At 34.9% G+C, this 20912-nt stretch overlaps 1 protein-coding gene across 1 annotated transcript; it reads left to right on the top strand.

Annotated features, from left to right (window-relative positions):
- Window positions 1-1334: 1334 nt before the first annotated feature.
- On the top strand, window positions 1335-20206 carry paip1 (poly(A) binding protein interacting protein 1). Its single transcript, XM_081365132.1, has 11 exons — window positions 1335-1734; window positions 4112-4239; window positions 4319-4516; window positions 5329-5441; window positions 6321-6432; window positions 13766-13891; window positions 15018-15124; window positions 15822-15939; window positions 16289-16343; window positions 17498-17576; window positions 19295-20206. Exons 1-11 carry the CDS (start codon window positions 1599-1601, stop codon window positions 19383-19385), a joined length of 1263 nt encoding a protein of 420 aa, XP_081221258.1. The 5' UTR covers window positions 1335-1598; the 3' UTR covers window positions 19386-20206.
- Window positions 20207-20912: the final 706 nt, after the last annotated feature.

Genomic DNA, 20912 nt, shown 5'->3' with positions numbered 1-20912 from the left:
TGTGGTTTCAGTGTTTTTACTGTATGTGTCTGGCAGTAATTGAAAATGACTTGCTGTTTTTCTGTTTCAGTTTCACTGTAAAAGCTATGAAACAAATGTACAGTATTACTGTACAGTAATGTAAATAGATGGATAGATGCATAGTTGGATAAATAGAGAATGGCTGAATAATTAGATAGAAAGATGGATCCAGCAGTAATTGAAAATGAATTGGGTTGTGTTCCAATTAAAAGTACAACAGTGAAAACTAACGCCATGCTTCGTAATGATATCTCCCAAGCGTAGCATGTACAGGGTGAAAAGCAACGGTCCTAGTTCTGAGCTTTGAGGTACTCCATACTGAACTTGTGATTGGTAACGGTCAGATGAGTATGATTTGAACCATGCCATCCATATGTGTTTTACTCTCAACTGTAAATTGATATTCAATTAATTGTAGTAAAAAATTAAAATAATTTAAATTAAAGATTATTTAATGACCAACAATTTTATATTTAGCTGCATCCAACTTTTTGTGTGCAACTTTAAATAAAATTGCCACACCCAAGAGATGACATTATTTGGACCCTTTCTAAAGCATGATGGGAATAATTTGTTCCGTTTGATACATTTTTGACAACGCATTGTAGTGCTGAATCAATTTGCCATGCATCAGATACCAGTAATCTCATTTTTTACATTTATGAGAAATATATATCAGTAAAAAATTATGCTTAACTAAAAGTATTAAAAAATTCAGTAACTAAAATGAATCTGAAATAAAATAGAAATTTTAGATGAAAAACTCATTAAAATGTAAAAAAGAAAAAAAAAAGAAAATGATAAATGTTGCCTTGTAAACTAACTGATATAACCTTAAATAATTATTAAAACCAACACTGAAATAAAAATAAAGCTAAATAGAAAAAAAACCCGAATTAATAAATATTATAATAGTATATAAATAATACTAAAATAACACTGCTACAAAATATTGATGCCAAACTAGCTGAGTGGATGAGTTGCTCATTGTGTTTAATGTAAAGTTTTATAATCTTTTTTAAATTGTAGGCATGTCCCACATTTTGTTATCAAGCTGTAAAGTGATTATAAGCCTCGTATAAAATGGTTGAGCGACTTTTTTGTTTGTTCATTTGTTGTTAAAGAAAAATGCTTTCTTTTTTTTAAATGTAGGACTTATGTCTTATGTTTATGGAAAATATATAACAACAACAATAATTGTTATAAATAATAAATAATATTGTGGTATTTTCGTCGGAAAGTGTAGTAATCATGCTTAAAGCTTAAAATGTCCTACATCTATTTGAAAAGCCATGATTTACTGCAACAATAGTGTGATTTTTTCATTTCCAATAGATGGCAGTGCTCCTCTGATGAGCAGGTATTTCTGGAGAATGACTGAGGAAGTGATTAGTTCTTTATAGACTAGACTAGGGCCAGATGCCAGAAACAGAAATAGTAAACATGAAAGTGAGAAGCAGACTGTAGATTGAAGCTGTCTGTGTCTGTAGTGTTCAGCGGCCTCCTGAGATCTGATCCGTGTGTCTATTCGTGTCTGACGCCAGACGGGGACAGAGAAGATCAGCGAGAAGAAGATCATGTACAACAACAACAACAGCACACCATCCTCCTCCTCCTCATCCGAGGCTGGAGATGCTAGAAATTCGCTGTTTAACCCGGGAGAGCCGCTCAGACAACCGCGAACGACTCCTCCGGTGTCGGACGGCAACTCAGGTGAAGTAAAGTTCACTGCTAGCTGACATGCTAGTCCGCTAATAACCACCTCTGTGAAGTAGCTAACTGTGTCAGAGGCTTTTGAGGGGAATACATTCGCACATTTCTTTGTCTTTTTTGTTTAGTCCTCTATTTGAGTCAGGCTCGGTTAAACAAAGCAGAACATGTGGCTTAATTAGCCTGTGGAGTGACTTGAGTCGACGGCAGTAAATGCTAATCACTGTTTAGATGTGTATTATCATGATTTGACTTGTAAAAAGACTGATATATGTATTTATATTTATATGGGTGTAAATGTGTTTGTATGTATGCTTAGAATATAGATTTATAGACTAATGCTTTGTAAGTGCAAAGCTTCTTTTTTATTACAATGCCAGTAGAGATGCCTGAATATGCTTGTCCATGTTTGTTTAAATGTCTGAGGTTACTAATGTTTTGACAATGTAAAGCTTATTTTTACAATTTCAGTAGAGTTGCCTATAGATATATAGACAGACAGACAATCAGATAGATTCATACATGGATAGATGGATGGATATATAGGTAGATGGATGCATTGTTAGATAAATTCAATGGATAGAAGTTGATGCATAAATGAATGAATAGATAGGTGGATAGGTGCATATATATAGATGGTAGATAGATAGATGGATAGATATAGATTGATAGATGAATGGATAGATATAGACGAATGTATATATTTAGATGGTAGATAAATATAGTTGGATAGATGAATGGGTAGATAGACATGGATAGAAAGAGACACATGGACAGATGGAGATAGGTAGATGGAAAGACAGACGGATGGATGGATGCATGCATGGATAGATAGACAGATGGGTGCATAGATAGATAGATGGATAGAAAGATAGACAGATAGATATATGGATAGATAGATGATGGATGGATGGATGCATATATAGATAGACAGCACACATAGACAGATGATGTATGGATAGATAAGATAGACAGACAGATGGATAGAAAGATAGACAGATGGACGGATAGATAAATGGATAGATGGATGATGGATGGATGGATGGATGGATGCAGAGGTAGATAGACAGATGGATGCATGGATAGAAAGATAGATAGATAGATAGATAGTAGAGATGCACCGATTACAATTTTCTGGGCCGATTCCGATTTCCGATTTTTCATTAAGTTTGACCTGCCGATACCGATTTTGGCCGATTCCGATTTCATTTTTTCTAACCACTTTACAGCACACACAAATATTTATTTTATATAATTTCTGTAATAGAACATTTTACAATTTGCATAGTTCACACACATCTAAAGTGCAGTGTTGTGGAAAAACCATTTCCTTTTCACATTCAATATCCAATAATTTTATATAGCCTATATATGTATTTAGCAAACGAAACGTCTGTATGAAAACAGGGAATGGCAATAAAATAATATATAAATACAAAATAAAATAAATATAGCCTTGCAGTATAAAGATATTTCTCAAAGCACACACACACAGGCCTATTGCAATCACTTGTACAAACTGAATAATAAAACAATTTTAAATGGGTACATTTTCTATAAATATTAGTCTTTGTTTTCTTTTCTGACATAGCCTACTCCAGTACTTGTTAAAACACGCAAATTCTGTGCATTTTGGGCACTTTTTTTGTAAAACCCTATTTAGGCTATTTTCCATCAAAAGTGTGCTTTCCCTTTAATTGAGCGTGAGCAGTGCAGCAGATAGACTCGGCGCCGAAACACGCGCTTCACTGCTCGCGACGCTCCTGCTTGACGCTCACGCGCTGCTCCTGCTTCCGTTGTGAATGCACTCATTGATTAACATGCACGCCGAAAAAAAAATTCGCGCTTGCGGTCTGAACGGACGTAATTCACGAGGTTTTCTACATGTGCTCTGCTCCGTGTGCACGTGTGATGCTGATGTTGCGCGATGTTAATTATGCGGCGCCCGAGTGCATTTGACCGGCATAAAATCGGCATTTGTCAGACTGACCGGCCGGTCGCCGGTTATGGCCGATCACGTGAAAATCGGCCAATTCCGGTCACCAGCCGATCAATCGGTGCATCTCTAATAGATAGATAGACAGATGGACAGATGGACAGACAGATAGATAGGTTATTGCAGTCTTCAGAATAAAGCTGGTTAAACGGTCACCAGCAGTTAGTGGGCGAGATGGTTAATCTGGCCAAATCTGTCATGTGACCTGAGTGGAGAAGTCATCTTGATGGAGTTGGTTTTGCATCTACACTACAAGTCTTTATTATTATTGTTTCCCAAGTTTTAGAATAGTCATCAAAACCATGAAATAACACAGATGGGAATTATGTTGTGACTAAAAATGTTAAATGGATTAATTAAGGTCTTCATTGCTTCATCTTCCAGATAGCAGATCCCCTGTACTTCCTAATTCAGGACACAATAGCAGCAGTGCTGCAGATGCACTGGTGAAGAACTCCACACTGTCTGCTGCCGCACCTGAGTTTGTCCCAGGATGTTATGCATTATGCCAGGTGAGTCTATGTGGCCCTTTAAAAAAAATATATATATATATATTTACCCGAATGTTGGTCTAATATTCTCTCTCTATAGGGTGATGTGTATTCGGAAGAGTCTGAAGAATACTTCGCTGAGGCCTCACTGGCTGAATTAGTTCAGGATTTTGTAAGCCATCTGAACTCGTCTCCAGGGTCCTTTGAGTCAGAAATTGAGTACATCACAGACACGCTGAACAGCTGGGTCACTACAGAGGAGATACTGCAGGAGCTCGTAGAGCTCATCTACGTACAGGTGTGCTTGTGATGAGTTTCTCAGAATGGATCTGTGTGGTATCCTGCCTAAGTGCACATCTTAAAGGAATAGTTCACCTGAAAATAAATTTTTCTGTATTATTTACTCACCCTCATGTTGTTCCATAATTATGAGAGAATTTTCAAATTTGAGTGAACTATCAAAATTAGGGTTGACTTCATAGCGACCTTTTTGACTTTGGTGCCATACTAAGTTATATTTTCCAAATGCATTTTCAATAATATATTTTGTAACAAGATACATTACTGTATCAAATGAGCATTTATAATGATTTCTGAAGGATCATGTGACACTGAAGACTGGAGTAATGATGCTGAAAATTCAGCGTTGCATCACAGAAATAAATTATATTTTTAAGTATATTAAAATAGAAAACCATTATTTTAAATTGTAATATTATTTCACAATATCATAGTTTTTATGTATTTTTTTGATAAGCAAGGCTTGATGAGCATAAGAGACTTCTTATAGAATAGTAATGTTTCCTAACTTTTGACCGGAGATATATATATATATATATACACACACACGTGCATTTTTCAAGTGGACACAAATGGGAATAATATGAAATTAAAATTATGACAAAAAGCTGCATGAATTTTACTCTAAATTGTGTTTTTGTTTTATTTAGTTTTGCATGTTCATTGTGTGTTCTGTTGAAAAAGCATGCATGTAACCTGAGATGGCCTCTGTAACACCTTTGGTATTTTTATATTATGGATAATCATTTATTAAATTTTGTAATTGGTAAATCTCAAATCATGCAACAGTGCTGTATTTGCTTTCCACAGTCCACGTCTCTCCCTAACTTCGCCTACACTGGTGCGCGGCTCTGTAACCATCTGTCTCTTCACATCCGCCTCACGCCACCCAGCGGTAACTTCCGCCAGCTCCTGCTGAAGAGGTAAACCATTAAAAAAAAGGCCTCCTTAAACGGTAAAACTATGTAGCTTTTTGCCCTCTAGCGGTTAAAAAACAAAACTTCATGCATTTTGCAGAAGAACATTGTTTTGGTTGTGCTTGTGTGGATGAATATGGTTATCATACTGCTCATAAAACATTCACTACCAGACTTAACAAAACCAGTTTAGATGGAAAGGATCAACAACTAGCTAAAGACGTTACTGTATCTTTACCCGTTAATAGACACGTTACTTCCTTGAAAATAAATTCCAGCACAGCGTTACAACAACCATAATGAAGTATTTCACAATAGATAATGCTTTACAGTGAACTCTGTTAGAGAGCTATATATGGTAATTTATCTGTTCAATGAAACACCTTACTCTCCTGTTGAGTAATAAAAACGCCATCATCTCTGCGTCACTTTTACAACGTTTCAAATTCGCCAGTTCTCCCGTCTCTGAAAAGCCAAGCCAATGTTGATTCTTGTTTTATTACGAGCTCTGTCTCGTTCTCCTTTTGCCAGCAGATTCTCCTCTGTTTGGCGTTTGTTTAAAACAGATGCACATAATAATTTGTAAGACAAAAACACATTTTTGAAAAAAATGGATAATTTATTGACTCATTTAAAATATTATTAATTTTGAATAAAAAAATAATCTAATAATCTATCAGTCATAATCTTACACCTGACATACAAGTCATAGTTTTCTGGGTGTGTTTCACAAAAGTGGCTTGACTTTTTGTTCTTAAAGTCACTGATTTCTCCCCTTTTCTTAATAGCCTTTACTTTCAGTTTTGTTTACTCTCATTTTTGTAAGTTTCATTTCCTTCCTTAAACCCTTAAATCCTTAAACGCCATTCTGTGGTGCTTGTGTAGGTGTCGAACTGAGTATGAGCTGAGGGAGCAGTCCATGAGAGGAGATCCAGAGACCCAGAAAAAGTTTCACTCATATGTGCTGTTTCTGGGGGAGCTTTACCTGAACCTGGAGGTCAGTTCACAACCAATGCTTTTCTTTTCTTACCACAAAATATGGTTATTACACAGCTATCTGGAATACAGTCTAATAACCAATGGACCCTTTTTAAAGACTGTGATGAAAGGTAAAAAAAAAATGTAATGTACATTTAGAACGCTATATATTGTGTTATATTACCTTGTCAGTACACACTTAAAAGTGCTGGGTTGATTCAACCCAATTTGGGTCAAATATGGACAAACCCAGACGTTAAAGCGGTTTAAATTTTTAAATAAACCAGTTTTAAACCAATTTAAACCAATGGTTGGCTTTGTCCATGTTTCTAATACAATGCCTGAGGGAATGACGGCAAATTTGAAATCTTTCTCTCTGACCAACATAATCAATTTTCCTCTTTTGGAAAGCCATGGAAACTCTATCATGGATTTTTTTCTCTTGCTGTTGGAGCAAATGGAAACACAAAAAAATTATATATCTGCAGTTGTCTCCCATTCACCTCTATAGAAGTTTACCCAGCTATGACGAATTTCACTTCTGAGAACCCAAGAAATGTGAAAAGAGTCCATAGAAATCAATAATAATTTACTATATAGTTCACTAGACGTCATATAGGTCATTGACTCATGGATTTCTGCTTAAAGACGAAGACCCAATTTTATGCATGTTCTAATAGAGACCACTCCTTTCCATCAAACATGTTTTATTGGACTGTCCCACTTTTAATGCAAGTAGACAACATTTCAATGTAGTAAGCTCTCTTTAAACGGACAGTATGGCATTTTTCGCCTCTAGGGGTCGCTAACCTATTTACAAAAACAAAGGCGTAGATTGATGACGCAACATTTGCTAAGAATTATGGATCTTGTCGTCAACGTCAAGCAGACCGATCTAATAATATTTATGGATGACTGAATACATCGATGCTTTTATCATGACTGTGATATAAAGCAGTTCGGGATTGCTATGACAGCTATCAGCTCCACACGCGACGCGAGTCCCATATTAGAATGAAATATGGACATTTCATTCTACCGAACTACACGCAGAATTACTACTCACAGGTCAGTTTATTAGACAAATTAAACTTTGAGGTAACGCAGCGCTGTTTCACTTGGTCTAACATTACACTATCACACTAAACTGCATTTAAATGTGTTGAAATGTATGTGTTTGTCTGTATGAGACTAGCAGTAAACTAGATCAACATTAGAATAACATACAGATCATATTCTGACATTTATAAAACATTGATTAGTTTTATGTAAATGTGCTCACCTGTTTAATAAAGTACATGTAGGAGCGGTCGAAGTCTCGGACGAGGAGCTCTCGTTTATATACGCTCTAGGCATCTCGAAAACACCGCGCTGATATTGATTCTCGTTTTAGTTCTCCTTTTTTATCCAAAGTCTGCTTGCCATGGTCCATAATGTTTGAACGAAACAACAACAGCGTGCAAATAGACATTGCGAACTACAAAGTTGTCTGCGTCAATCGCTTTGGTTACTATCAGAGGGCTCTGGTTCATAGCTCTGGTTGCCATGGCAGCACGAGCGGAAACCAGGGACAACGCGGATATGACGCCATTGACGGCGACAAAACGGAAATAAAGAAACGGGACGTTTCTCAAATTAAATTACAAATTTCTCCTGGTTTGAAAGTTGTTGGAAACAGTCGGGATAATGTAAGTACACAAAAAAAAAATATATAACATAGATATAGTGATTTTGGTAACACTTTATTTTGATAGTCCGTTTGTTGAGACTTTACTAGTTATTAGTAGCCATTCAGTAGCTTGTCAACAGTGCATCAGTTGACATTCAACAAAACTGTTTCAACTGACAAGTAACATACGTTCAACTGACTGCCTATAGACTATAAGGTACAATTCAAGAGTTAATCTACAGATTTTACGAAAAAGTGCCTGTTGACTGTCAATATTATTTTGCAACAGGTTATTAACCAATTGTCGACTAACTTTCAATTGTCAACTAACTTTCTGTAGATTGAGTACCAACAACTCAAGATCATTCTGTCAGTTAAATGTCAACAGTCATGTCAGCATATGAAGTATATGATACTGTATATCCTACTCAAGGGGTCTGATGTGCATCAAATTAATGATTATATTAGCTGATTTAAAGCTGTTTTTAAAAAATCGTTAACCATTCGTAGATAATCTGTTGATAGTCAACTAAAGATTAGATCTGTTGCTTGTCAACAAATGAATTGTTTATGATCAGTAGACTATTAATAGACATTATCCACTAAGTGTTAGTAGATACATTTTAGGACTATCTAATTAAAGTGAAAGACAGTTTATATCAGTAGAAAGTCTATAACCTATCAACAGATTAATAGGCTATATTGTTTATGATCAGTTGACTATTAATAGACATTATCCACTAAGTGTTAGTAGATATCTTTTAGGACTATCTAATTAAAGTGAAAGACAGTTTATATCAGTATAAAGTCTATATCAACAGATTGCATACCTAACCTGACTGAAGTAGAACAAACACTATGGCCAGCACATCAGAGAAAAAAATATTAATATCACTTTTATTAAATAAAAAAATAATACAACCCATTATTTACTAGGATATCACGATCACATCTGAACCATCTGATTATGTGAAAAAAATTATATTGAGCATTCCAAATGAGAAAACTCTCAATAGTCTACATCATTTCAAATGCCCAAGGCCAAGATCAAAAGTTATAAACAACAAATAACAATAATTATTAATTAATACATTTAGCCTTTCATAACAGTAAGTTTTACAGAAAATCGCATTTATTAAATGCAGTTTAGGCCTAACAGTTACTCATTTAAGAAATAATCTCTGTTCCTGCTACAAACTCTCTCGCTTCGGAGGATTAACAGACAGGACTATAGTTTAAACCCTTAACAATACCTTCTTTAATAGGGCTGTAACGATACGCGATATGAAATCGAAATCGCGACACTCGGATCCACGATCCTGTTTCGCGGTGTGAGAAGGCAAAATCGCGACACACCCCTTCCAACTCTCAGAGTAACGGCCGTTTCACACATACTCCGTTTGCAGTGCGTATACGGTGCATATTTTTTCCGTAGCCTACCCATGTTAACCGGTCAGAGCTTTCAGACTGCACGCGGTTGCCGTCCGTCGATCCGTTCCAGTTGCCGTGCGTATACAGCAGTGCAGCGATCGTTTCCGCAACGAGTATTTCTTTTGTGCTGCACGCGCTGAATTAAAGTGACAGCGCATGGTTCGTGGTCAAAATGAACACAGATTGACAATAAATGCGATTAATTAAATAAAATGTAGTAATCTCACTATAAATGTATTTAATTAAATACTACCTTTTTCACTTTATGACTGGGGAAAAGCAAGAAAAAACACAATTTACCTCAATTTGTAAGGTTTGATTGGTGGTTTGCAGCACAGGCAGTAAGCCTCAGTTACCTCAGTGTGAAACAGTAGCCATTTAATTTAGCCTACTTTGTAAATGTAAGAGAACTTGATTGAAGGAGAATTTTCAACATGCTCATCACCACAATGGAGTTTAGTTCTGTTTGCTTTTCAACAGTATTTTGTTACAAAGAAAACAGAAGTGTTATAGCTTTGGCTATTTATTTATTTTATATATGGCTATTTATATTGTTAATAATTTGCATAGTTAATCTTGTTCTTTGGTGTTCAGTTTATAAAGGTTTTACAAATGTTATTTAATAAAAAATATTGTTTTAATAAAAATCATTCCCCCCCCCCCCCCAAAAAAAAAAAATCGTGATACGAACCGAATCGTGGGTCAAAAATCGTGATACGAACCGAATCGTGGGTTTGGTGTATCGTTACAGCCCTATTCTTTAATCGTTTTGTAACATCTAGTTTATTTAACGTTACGGTGAGACACAAAAGGCGTTTTCTCCTATAGAACCATAATACACCAAAACACAATATAAATTAACAAAATACATCATTTTTATTAGCTAACATAACGTTAGATGTAATCCAAATCTTTATAATCCATACGCAAGCAAGAAACAGATCCAAATTCAGCCCTTCATCCACATCCAGCGATCTCCATCTCCATTCTCAGCAGCGACCGTATGTCAAATCCCGCGCTCGTGATGAATTTAAATTTAAAAATTGCGCCCTCAAGAAGCGTTACGACATGTTTTACGGCAGTGATATCAAACGCTCATTGGCTCTCGCCTGGTTCGTCACAGATTGCAGCGTGCCGTATTTCAGTTGAAACAACATTGAAATGCAGAAGCGTGTGCGCGCGCGCCGTCTTCACGCAGAGGGAAGCTGGGTTAACATTTTCATGGACTAATAACTTAAATTCTGCTCTGTCTCTTATACAAAATTATTATATACTGCCAGAGAGGACTGCAACACACATCGTCATTTGAGCGACTTTTGGTACCGATTTACATTTTCGCAATAAATTATTATGACATCTGATGTTTTTCTTCATAATTTTAGCCTGCATAGTTTTAAGAAATGGTTATGGGTAGGTTTAGGGGCAGGAGTAGGATTAATGTTAGTGGCTCAAAATATATTTTAATGCTATAAATAAAACTGGCATTTCCCTACACATCTCTGTCCATAAAGTGTTTTATTCTTTTTATATTCTGTATAAAATGAGTAATTTATATTTAGGTTTGGGAGTAGGGTTAAGGGAACTTACATTTATCTATAAAACAGTAGGCTATAAGGGAAATGATACAGATATCTTTATGATTCGTAGACGTTTTGTAGTTGTGAATTCGTAATAATTCTACGTTGCAGACATGTCTGTATCATACGTTTCAGCATCTATCCAAACGTACAAAACAAGTATGTTTACAATCTGTTGATAGGTTATAGACTTTATACTGATATAAACTGTCTTTCACTTTAATTAGATAGTCCTAAAATGTATCTACTAACACTTAGTGGATAATGTCTATTAATAGTCTGCTGATCATAAACAATTTATTTGTTGACAAGCAACAGATCTAATCTTTAGTTGACTATCAACAGATTATCTACAAATGGTTAACGATTTTTTAAAAACAGTTTTAAATCAGCTAAAATAATCATTAATTTGATGCACATCAGACCCCTTGAGTAGGATATACAGTATCATATACTTCATATGCTGACATGACTGTTGACATTTAACTGACAGAATGATCTTGAGTTGTTGATACTCAATCTACAGAAAGTTGGTTGACAATTGAAAGTTAGTCGACAATTGGTTAATAACCTGTTGCAAAATAATATTGACAGTCAACAGGCACTTTTTTGTAAAATCTGTAGATTAACACTTGAATTGTACCTTATAGTCTATAGGCAGTCAGTTGAACGTATGTTACTTGTCAGTTGAAACAGTGTTGTTGAATGTCAACTGATGCACTGTTGACAAGCTACTGAATGGCTACTAATAACTAGTAAAGTCTCAACAAACGGACTATCAAAATAAAGTGTTACCGTGATTTTTGCTATTTTAAAAAGAAAAAAAGTTACATATTGTGCCTTTAAGGACAGTAATGTTGTCAGAAATATCGATATTTCAGTATGTCTCGATATACAAACGGTTTAATATCAGAAACGGTTTCAATACTCCTTTTTTCAGTGTCGCTTTTTTGCTCTTCTCTCCGACAGCGAGTGACACGCACCCGCCTCCTCTCATTCAGTCATCTCATTCACTCCAGTTAAATAGTGTTGGAGTGACCAGGTCTGAATTTCGGCACGGTACATGCATAATAAAGCTGCCTCTGACATACAAGTGCCAAAATTAGTTCTTTTTCGCAGCTTATTAATGGTCAGATACACTCAAAAATAATGTCACTATGCCCATCTTGGTGAGTATTATCATAAACAGTTCAGGAAGAATGCGTAACAGTATTTTGGATCCGTGCGTGCGTCAGGTCTTAAAGGGACAGCAGCCTAATAAACGTTAATCAAACTACAAAAGACAAAGAGAAAATCACTTACTGCTCTTGACTGATTAACTCGTGTAACTTGAATTGATTATTCTGTATTTTTACAATAAAGTTTATCCAGTGTTATTTTAAATTTGATTATTTTGTTTCTTTATTTAGTTTCTTACCTGAATACTACTGTTGGACCTACCTGAAATAAATAAAGCAGTCTATTTCATTTGTATCTTTAATCTACTGTTTTTATTTGTGATATGGTTAGTAATGTTTATTTGTTCTTATTTTATTACTTTTTTAAATTCAATTTACCATTTGAAATCAAGCTTCCTTGTGCTTTGTGAAGCTATTGCAACAAAATTACCCCATTGCAAAAACAAATACATTGAGTTAGAAAATATTTGTGAGATAATTGTAATGGTAATTGATCAACGTTTATATATGAAAAAGCTTAAAAGCTTCATCATATAAAGTGATCTCAACATGAGGAAATTTTTGATTGCCTAGACTTTGAATAGAAAGACAAAAAAAGAAATAATAATAAAAATATCTATATGAGTATATGCAGCGTTATTTTTCTCCGTGGTATCGAATATCGTTACTTTAAGGTATCGTATCGAAGTTAGAAATTCCAGTATCGTGACAACACTAAAGGACAGTAAGATATCCCTGAAAAAGTTAGCTACTGTATTTTTCTTTTTGTTTGTTTTTAATTTTAATTGTATTTATGCAACTCTTGTATTATTTTGTAATTCAGTTTTTGCCATGAAGACATGGCATTAAAATCTGTACTACTACTATATTTACTATATAATGATGAGTCAGAATTGTCCGTTTTTATATATCTGTCTAATAAACTCTCCTCATTTGTAAGTCTCTTTGGATAGAAGCATCTGCAAAATAATTAAATATAGATTATGGACAGTTTATTTATTTATTTATTTATTTTATTTTTAAATATTACTATTTAGTTTAAATTTGTTTTTATTTATTTCCAGTTAGTAATTTTTGTACTTAAACTTATTTCAGTTAAACTTATTTCTCATTTTCAGTTAGTTATATTTTTTCATCTCATATTTATGTTTTCATTTTTATTTATTTTTTCAGTTTTAATTCAGTTAACCGTAAAAAAAAAAAATATGTAGTTTAGTTAATTTAACTAACCCTGGTACATTCAGCCGTTCATCCTTACTAAGTAAACCCCAGGGCAGAGCTTGATCTGCTATGTCTGAGCAAATTATGTAATGCTAAAGCCTAAACCAATTAAAACCCTTTGTCTATTCCTTTGCATAACCTAGCATATAAAACCTGCCATATATATCTGCTTGAATTCAAATGTCAAGTCTTTTTCAATGTCTTTCATATTTGTAGCTGGTTATTCAAATATGAACAGCTACAATTTTAAATTTCAATTCTTTTAATGTCTTTCAGGTGAAAAGTGGTAAAGGCACACCAGGACGAGCTAATGTCTTACTGGGAGCGCTAAAGGATCTTTTGAACACATTATTCTCTCACCCAGATGACCCAAATCTAATTTGTGCTGTCAAATTACTCAAGGTGTGAAATATTCCTGTTCTTATACAGTGCAAATGTAAGACTAAGTAGAGCCAATACTCTGCAGGAGTTATCAAGTGATCTCAGGACTCAGCTTAAGATCATTTGTGACAGTAATCCTGACGTAAACAAAGACAACTTAAAGGGATAGTTCACTTTGAAATAAAATTTTGGTATGTTTTAGCTTACCTCAAGGGCATCCAAGATGTAGGTGTCTTTTTTTCCGCAGTAGTTTCAATTTTGATATTTTTAGGTCAAACCGTTCTTGTCTGTCAGTCATATAATGCAGGTCTATGGTCACTGTCTCAAAGAGCATGCACAGAGTCCAAATTAAAACAATTCCCCATCGTTCAAATTAAACAATTCCCCAACGCAAGTACACATTGATGGCCTAAGACACGAAACGAGCGGTTTGTGTGAGAAAACGAACAGTGTTTATATTGTTTATACCTATAACACAGCCACGTCCGAGTGATCTGAGGGCGCTCGCTTCCTGCTGTGTGACGTGTGCGCAGACTGGTGCATAGATATATACACTAGATGTCACCTTAAAGACATTCGTTCCAATGAACTGCCGTAGACAAGGCGACATCTAGTGTATATATCTATGCACCAGTCTGCGTACACGTCACACACCAGGATGCGCGAGCGCCCTCAGATCACTTGGACGTGGCTGTGTTACAAGAGGTATAAACGATATAAATACTGTTCATTTTCTCACACAAACCGCTCGTTTCGTGTCTTAGGCCATCAATATGTACTTACGATGGGGAATTGTTTAATTTGGACGACGGGGAATTGTTTAATTTGGACGACGGGGAATTGTTTTAATTTGGACTCTGTGCATGCTCTTTGAGACTGTGACCATAGACCTGCATTATATGACTGACAGACAAGAACGGTTTGACCTAAAAATATCAAAATTGAAACTACTGCGGAAAAAAAGACACCTACATCTTGGATGCCCTTGAGGTAAGGCAAAACATACCAAAATTTTATTTCAAAGTGAACTATCCCTTTAAAACACTGAAATGGAATAATACCTTTAATTTAATCAATCCTCAGATAATAATGCTGTACTAAGCTATTGGCGCTGACTTGCATTGTTTTACTGTACTGATCTGACAAGCTGAGCGGCTCCATTCTGGATGACACATGGAAGGAGAGAGGGCAGTCAGACATGAGTGAGATCATCAAGAAGATTGAAGACATCTTGCTGGACGCCAAATGCAGCCGGTGAGTGAAAAGTGGCCAAAAGTGATGTCCAGCTTAGGAAAATTGACATCTTCACTCTTTATTTAAATATTATTAAAGATTTATTAAACGATTTTGTAAGCATATTGCTTTGTTGGGTTTGGAGTGAATTGTTTTATATTTGTGATGATAACGCAATGAAACCAAATTGTGCAGACATCATTTTTGGCCAGACTGTCAATTAAAGAAATTATGACTTGCAAAACCAAGAGAGAACCAATTAAATATTAATAACTGTAATTAATGTTGTAGTCAGTGTATGCTTTTTACTCTGAGCTTTTTTTTACATGGTAAAATAAAAACCTGTAGCTGTCGTTTTCCTTTTTTGCCAAATAATCTTGTCTGGTTGGTTCTTCAGTGTTTTGGACTTCAAAATATTTTGATGTAGGGTCAATGATAACAAATATCCCCTCCGGACATCACTTTTGGTCACTACTGAATGTGTGTAGCGTTGAGGTTTTTGAACAGAGCACTGTCTGCACTCCCATTTGTGATCACTGACTGCACACTTGCATAAGAGCACAACTTTTCAATTGTTGTTGTTGCTCATGACGATATAAAAATGTCCTCTTCCAGTTGCTTTGTTGCTGCGTATGACTGTCAGTGTGAATTGCCTTTATATTGATGAGAGCTGTTCAGTTGCATTATTGAGATGTCTATTGTATCTGTGCTTTTGTAGAGATGTCAGACAGATGCTATTGAAACTGGTGGAGTTACAGTCCAGTAACTGGGGGCGAGTTCTCACAGCCGCTGTGTCCAGTGATGCTACACCTGACAATGACCCCAACTACTTCATGGTGTGTATATGCTGAAGAAATTAAATTCATTCAGATGCACATCATTTTGGAGTAAAATATGTCATCTGTGACAGTCTCTTATGCTCCCAAAGGCTGCATTTGTTTGATAAAAAATACAGTGAAAACAATAATATTGTGAAATATTATTACAATTTTAAATAACTGTTTTCTCTTTGATTATATTTTAAAATGTAATGTATTCCTGTGATGGCAAAGCTGAATTTTCTGCAGCCATGATCAGTTTAATGCATTCTTGCTTAGTAAAAGCATTATTATTATTTTAAAGTACTCTGTGACAGTATCTTTGGAGGCTCTCTTACTGTGTTTCTCTCATATTCATATTCCTCAGAATGAACCAACCTTCTACACGGCTGATGGGACGCCTTTCACAGCAGCAGATCCTGGTGAGTGTCGTCTGCTGGTATGACCCGTGTACAGACTTCATCTGAATATCACAGAACCATGTTCCAGTCCAAAAAAACAAAGCCTATTTTATGACCATTACTAATACTTGCATTAAGTTTTTACATATTTTTGTATAAATTCTGTAAGTTTTAAAAATAATTTTCTACCAAATGTTCATTATCATACCATGTTTTATTTTTTTGTAGTTTTTTTTTAAAGATTAATAATAATTACTGTCTTTTTAAATATATTTTTTTACTTCATTACACTAAAATTTAAGATATATTTTTTTCAGTACAATTTTATGTTTTTTTATTTTTTAAAAAGTCTCATGCTCACCAAGGCTGCATTCATTATACAAAAATACAGTAAAAATTCTGAAATATTTCTACAAAAATAAAATAACTTTTTTCTTTTTGAATATATTTAGGGGCCAAGGCCCGAAGGGGATAGCCCCTATTATATCTGTTAGTTTACTTATTATTATTATTCCGTAAGTGGAAGTCTATGGCAGCCCTATGAACCGTACATAGGAAAATGATGAAATTTGGCACACTTGTATTGATGACCATGAATAGTAAATGTAGCAATTTTTGTGTCTCTAGGACCAACTCTATAGCGCCACCACCAGTTCAAAAATACTATCAATAATAACTGTTTTCTTTTTTAATATATTTTAAAATGTAATTTATTCCTGTGATGGCAAAGATGAATTTTCGGTAGCCATGATCCTAAATACTTGAGTTTTTTTTTTTTTTAAATTTGCATTATGGTAATGAGAAATGTATTTTGATTTTTAATACAAATGACACAATGCTCATACAGGTTTAATTTTCTCTAAGTGATGCATAATTTCTTTTTTCTTTTTAAATTGGGTTTAAAATATGACTGACATTCTACTAATTTGTTCACATTCAATTCGATTCACATTTATTTGTATTTTCAAAGTAGCTTTACAAAAAATACATATTTCTAGGTTACAATTAAGAGTAATCTGTTGGTGACTGTCAAAATAATGTCCATATGGCAGAAATGTACAGTTCAAAGATAATACAAGTTAGCAAACATCATGTATTAATTTAAGCAGAAACAATGAGCAAGTTAAAGTGTAATTTGTCCTCTCTCTTTTTTCTTTCTTTCTTCCCCACCACAGAATACTCAGACAAATATCAGGAGATTCTAGACAGAGAAGACTACTTCCCTGATGCATATGAAGAGAATGGAAATGAATCGTGAGTAGATGTTTGTACATTTGTGTTCAGAATATCCATTATAACGTCCGTTTACTGCACAACTTAGCAATATAGTAAAGCTGAGGGGATAGTGAGACCAGCAGCAGCAGTTAGTGTGACCTAGTGTTATTTTAATATCAATGACATAAAAAAAAGTGTCTATATAATTTTTATTTATTTTTTAGATATTTATTTTATTTTAGTCAAGTTAAAATAAATGAAAACAAGAAATTTTGCCATTAGCTGAAATAAAATAAATAAATAAATAAATAAATAAATAAATAAATAAATAAATAAATATATATATATATATATATATATATATATATATATATATATATATATATATATATATATATATATATATATATATATATATATATATATATATATTTATTTCAGTTAAATTTCATTTTATTTCAAGTAACAAAAGTTTTTTTTTTATAGTTTTAGTTATAACTAAAATAACCCTGGTGTGTGACCATCCCCTCTGCTCAAACTCCAGTAATTGTCCTCATCACAATGATGCTTGATGGAGTCAAAGAGCAAATTTTAGTGAAGTCAGCAGTCCAGGGAGAGCACTCTACTCTAACAGTTTTGTTTTAAACTACACAGTTGCAGTGAGGCTTTTACAATGAAGGAATCCATGAACATAATAAAAATGTTTAGTTCATAGTGCAGTCATCCAATCTTATATTGATGATTTAGACAACTGCACACATTTATTTATAATTAACTGGTTAAAGGATAATTCCGGTATTTAGCACTTTGAGTCTCTTTTCTGGTTTGTTTTGGATGAACTAGAGTGGTGGACACAGAAATGTTGACGATGGGTCCTGTCTTGACTTTGACTCGTTTAGAATCGCCTTTGACCGCTTCAGAGTGGCTGTCTACGGGCATGCACGAACATGTCCTTAAAACAACCATTAACGTCCGTTTTCAAAACTGTGCAACTCACCGAGTGGTTAGTGGTGTTCGTTGATGATTAAAAACAAATATATCGGCGCAATGTATGATTTCAATCCGTGTTATTTGCTATAGTGGAACTATTTTTTAGATACCTCACAACCGCGTATAAACTTCGAACACCACTAACCACTCGGTGAGTTGCACATCGTCAAAATTTCTGTGTCCACCACTCTAGTTCATCCAAAACAAACCAGAAAAGAGACTCAAAGTGCTAAATACCGGAATTATCCTTTAACCATTTACCAACTATTAATACTATCAGTTAAATGGTTTAAAAAGTAATTTTTCAAGATTTTTTGAAAATGTTTGCTGTATGTTTTAAAAAATGCACTATACATATAAAATTGGGTTTCTAGGAGAGAGAACATGTGACGCTCTGTCTCAACTGCCTGTATCCACTTTTATGTCCTCAAACGCTCGTTTGTTGGGGTCGACAGCTTATGAAAACGTATTTCTGGGTTTCTTAGCTTGTTTGCTGTACACCTTGTCACATAGCAGCTGTTAGGCATTATTCTGTCTTTTGTTAGAAGCAAGAAATGACAAGGAGGCAGCCTCTCGCAATGCAAAGTCAATGGAGACGGTTGGATTGTTTTCCCCCTTGGTGGGCGTGGTCTTCAGATTATGACGCGTTGCGCTCTGTCTATATCCTCAGGAGGGTGGAGCTTAGACGCGAGGAAAGGAAGCGAGAACGCACAAATATAAGGCCATGTAAATAAATATCTAAGCTTTCACTGTTCCTTCTGTTTCAGTTCCGATGATGATGATGATGAAATGGATCCAGAGATCGAGGAGGCGTTTGAGAAGTTTTGCATGGAGTCGGACGCAAGAAGAAAGAAATGAGAGACTGTGAGATTGTCATGTTAACGCATTACCCGACCAGCTGGAATGTTTCAGAGTGGGCGGAACCAAGAACATTTTGGTTGATTTTTCGTTTAATTTCTCAACATGCACTTCTTGGCTACAGTGTCGCTGGATTTATGGCTGCATTGGTTTAGTTGAAATGCAGAATAATTTGCAAGTCCATCAGGCCATCAAATTGTCAGTAGCCATTGGTTTGGCATTTGGGTTGTGAGGTTTATTTTATGCGTGTTCTGATTTATCAAACACCCCCCCCCCCCCCCCCCCCCCCAAAAAAAAGTTTGCAGTGAGATTTTAATATGAGCCGAAGAGTAGCATCATCAAGTGTACGTGTGGTTTGTTTGCAGATTAACTGCTCAGTAAATGTAGGAGAAATGAGGCGGGACGCATCGGTTTGTGTTTTACTCCTCAAGGCATTGCCATTTAAAGTTACAGAGCACAGAAAGTAAGACAACAAAGTTTTAAGAAAACAAAACTACTGTTCTTTCTTTCACAGATTCTCCTCGAATCTTTTCTTAGCGTTCTACTTTCGATTTATGCACATGTTTGAGGAAAGGAGAAACCCCAACTTTAAAGTCTGTTTTTTTTTTTTTTGAATGCAGGGATACATTTTCCACATATGTTAAGCGTGTTAAATCAGAGGAAAAGCTCAGTACAGTTTTGGGGCTTTACACAGATTCATCCGGCACTGTGATTTACAGATCACCAACATCTCATGGATCCCAGATAAAGGAATGTTTATTTTAATATAGCTGTAAATATTATTTGCTGCATTGTTTGCCTGCAATAAATCTTTATTAATACACTGTCTCTTTGTGTTTCTGTTGGTCAGAACTGAGCTGTTTTTGTTTTTTTCTTCTTTAGTTAATGGACTGTTAGATGAGATGCTGTCCAACTTGTTTTGCAATCTGTTAACTCTTTCATGAGTTAAAAGCATGGCGTCCCCAGTTGCAGACCAGTGAATGAAATATTTTTACACCAATGTAATATTAAATATAACATTAACTATGACCCTTTTGTAAAACTGATGATGATTTACAAAGTAAGAAAACTAAATTATACTGAAATTCAGAAAAAAAAATTTTATGAAAACGATTATTTATATGCAGTTATAATGCAATATGCAAAGAAGTGGTGAATATTTCACACTAAAATAATGAAAAAGATAGCAAATCATATATCTAAATTAAATCTTTATTTATGTTCATAGCTCAGGTTAAATCTTTACACCAAGGGGGCGACAACAGACACACCGAGTTATGACTATTGTAGAAGAAGTGGTTCATCCAATCAACGTCGTCCTCTTCATGAACCGCGAAAATTTACATGGCAACTAAGGACAGTCCGATTCATTTCTGCGAATCGGTTCTTTTGAACAGTCGTGTCAAAGAAATGAATCAAAAAACGATTCGGCGATTATTATTTGGTCCATGACATCCTGACGTTGCAATAAAGTCTTATCTAGGAACACATGGCTGATTATGATGGGTTTTTTTTCGAGCAAGTTTA

Source organism: Scardinius erythrophthalmus (assembly GCF_964197995.2).
Source record: "Scardinius erythrophthalmus genome assembly, chromosome: 5".
Lineage (NCBI taxonomy): Eukaryota > Metazoa > Chordata > Actinopteri > Cypriniformes > Leuciscidae > Scardinius > Scardinius erythrophthalmus.
This window is presented reverse-complemented; position numbering and strand designations above follow the sequence as displayed.

Coding starts and splice junctions, on each gene's coding strand:
- paip1 (XM_081365132.1), top strand. CDS start 1,599: ATGTACAACAACAACAACAGCACACCATCCTCCTCCTCCTCATCCGAG. Junction 1,735..4,111: donor GGTGTCGGACGGCAACTCAG/GTGAAGTAAAGT, acceptor TTCATCTTCCAG/ATAGCAGATCCCCTGTACTT. Junction 16,344..17,497: donor TTTCACAGCAGCAGATCCTG/GTGAGTGTCGTC, acceptor TCCCCACCACAG/AATACTCAGACAAATATCAG.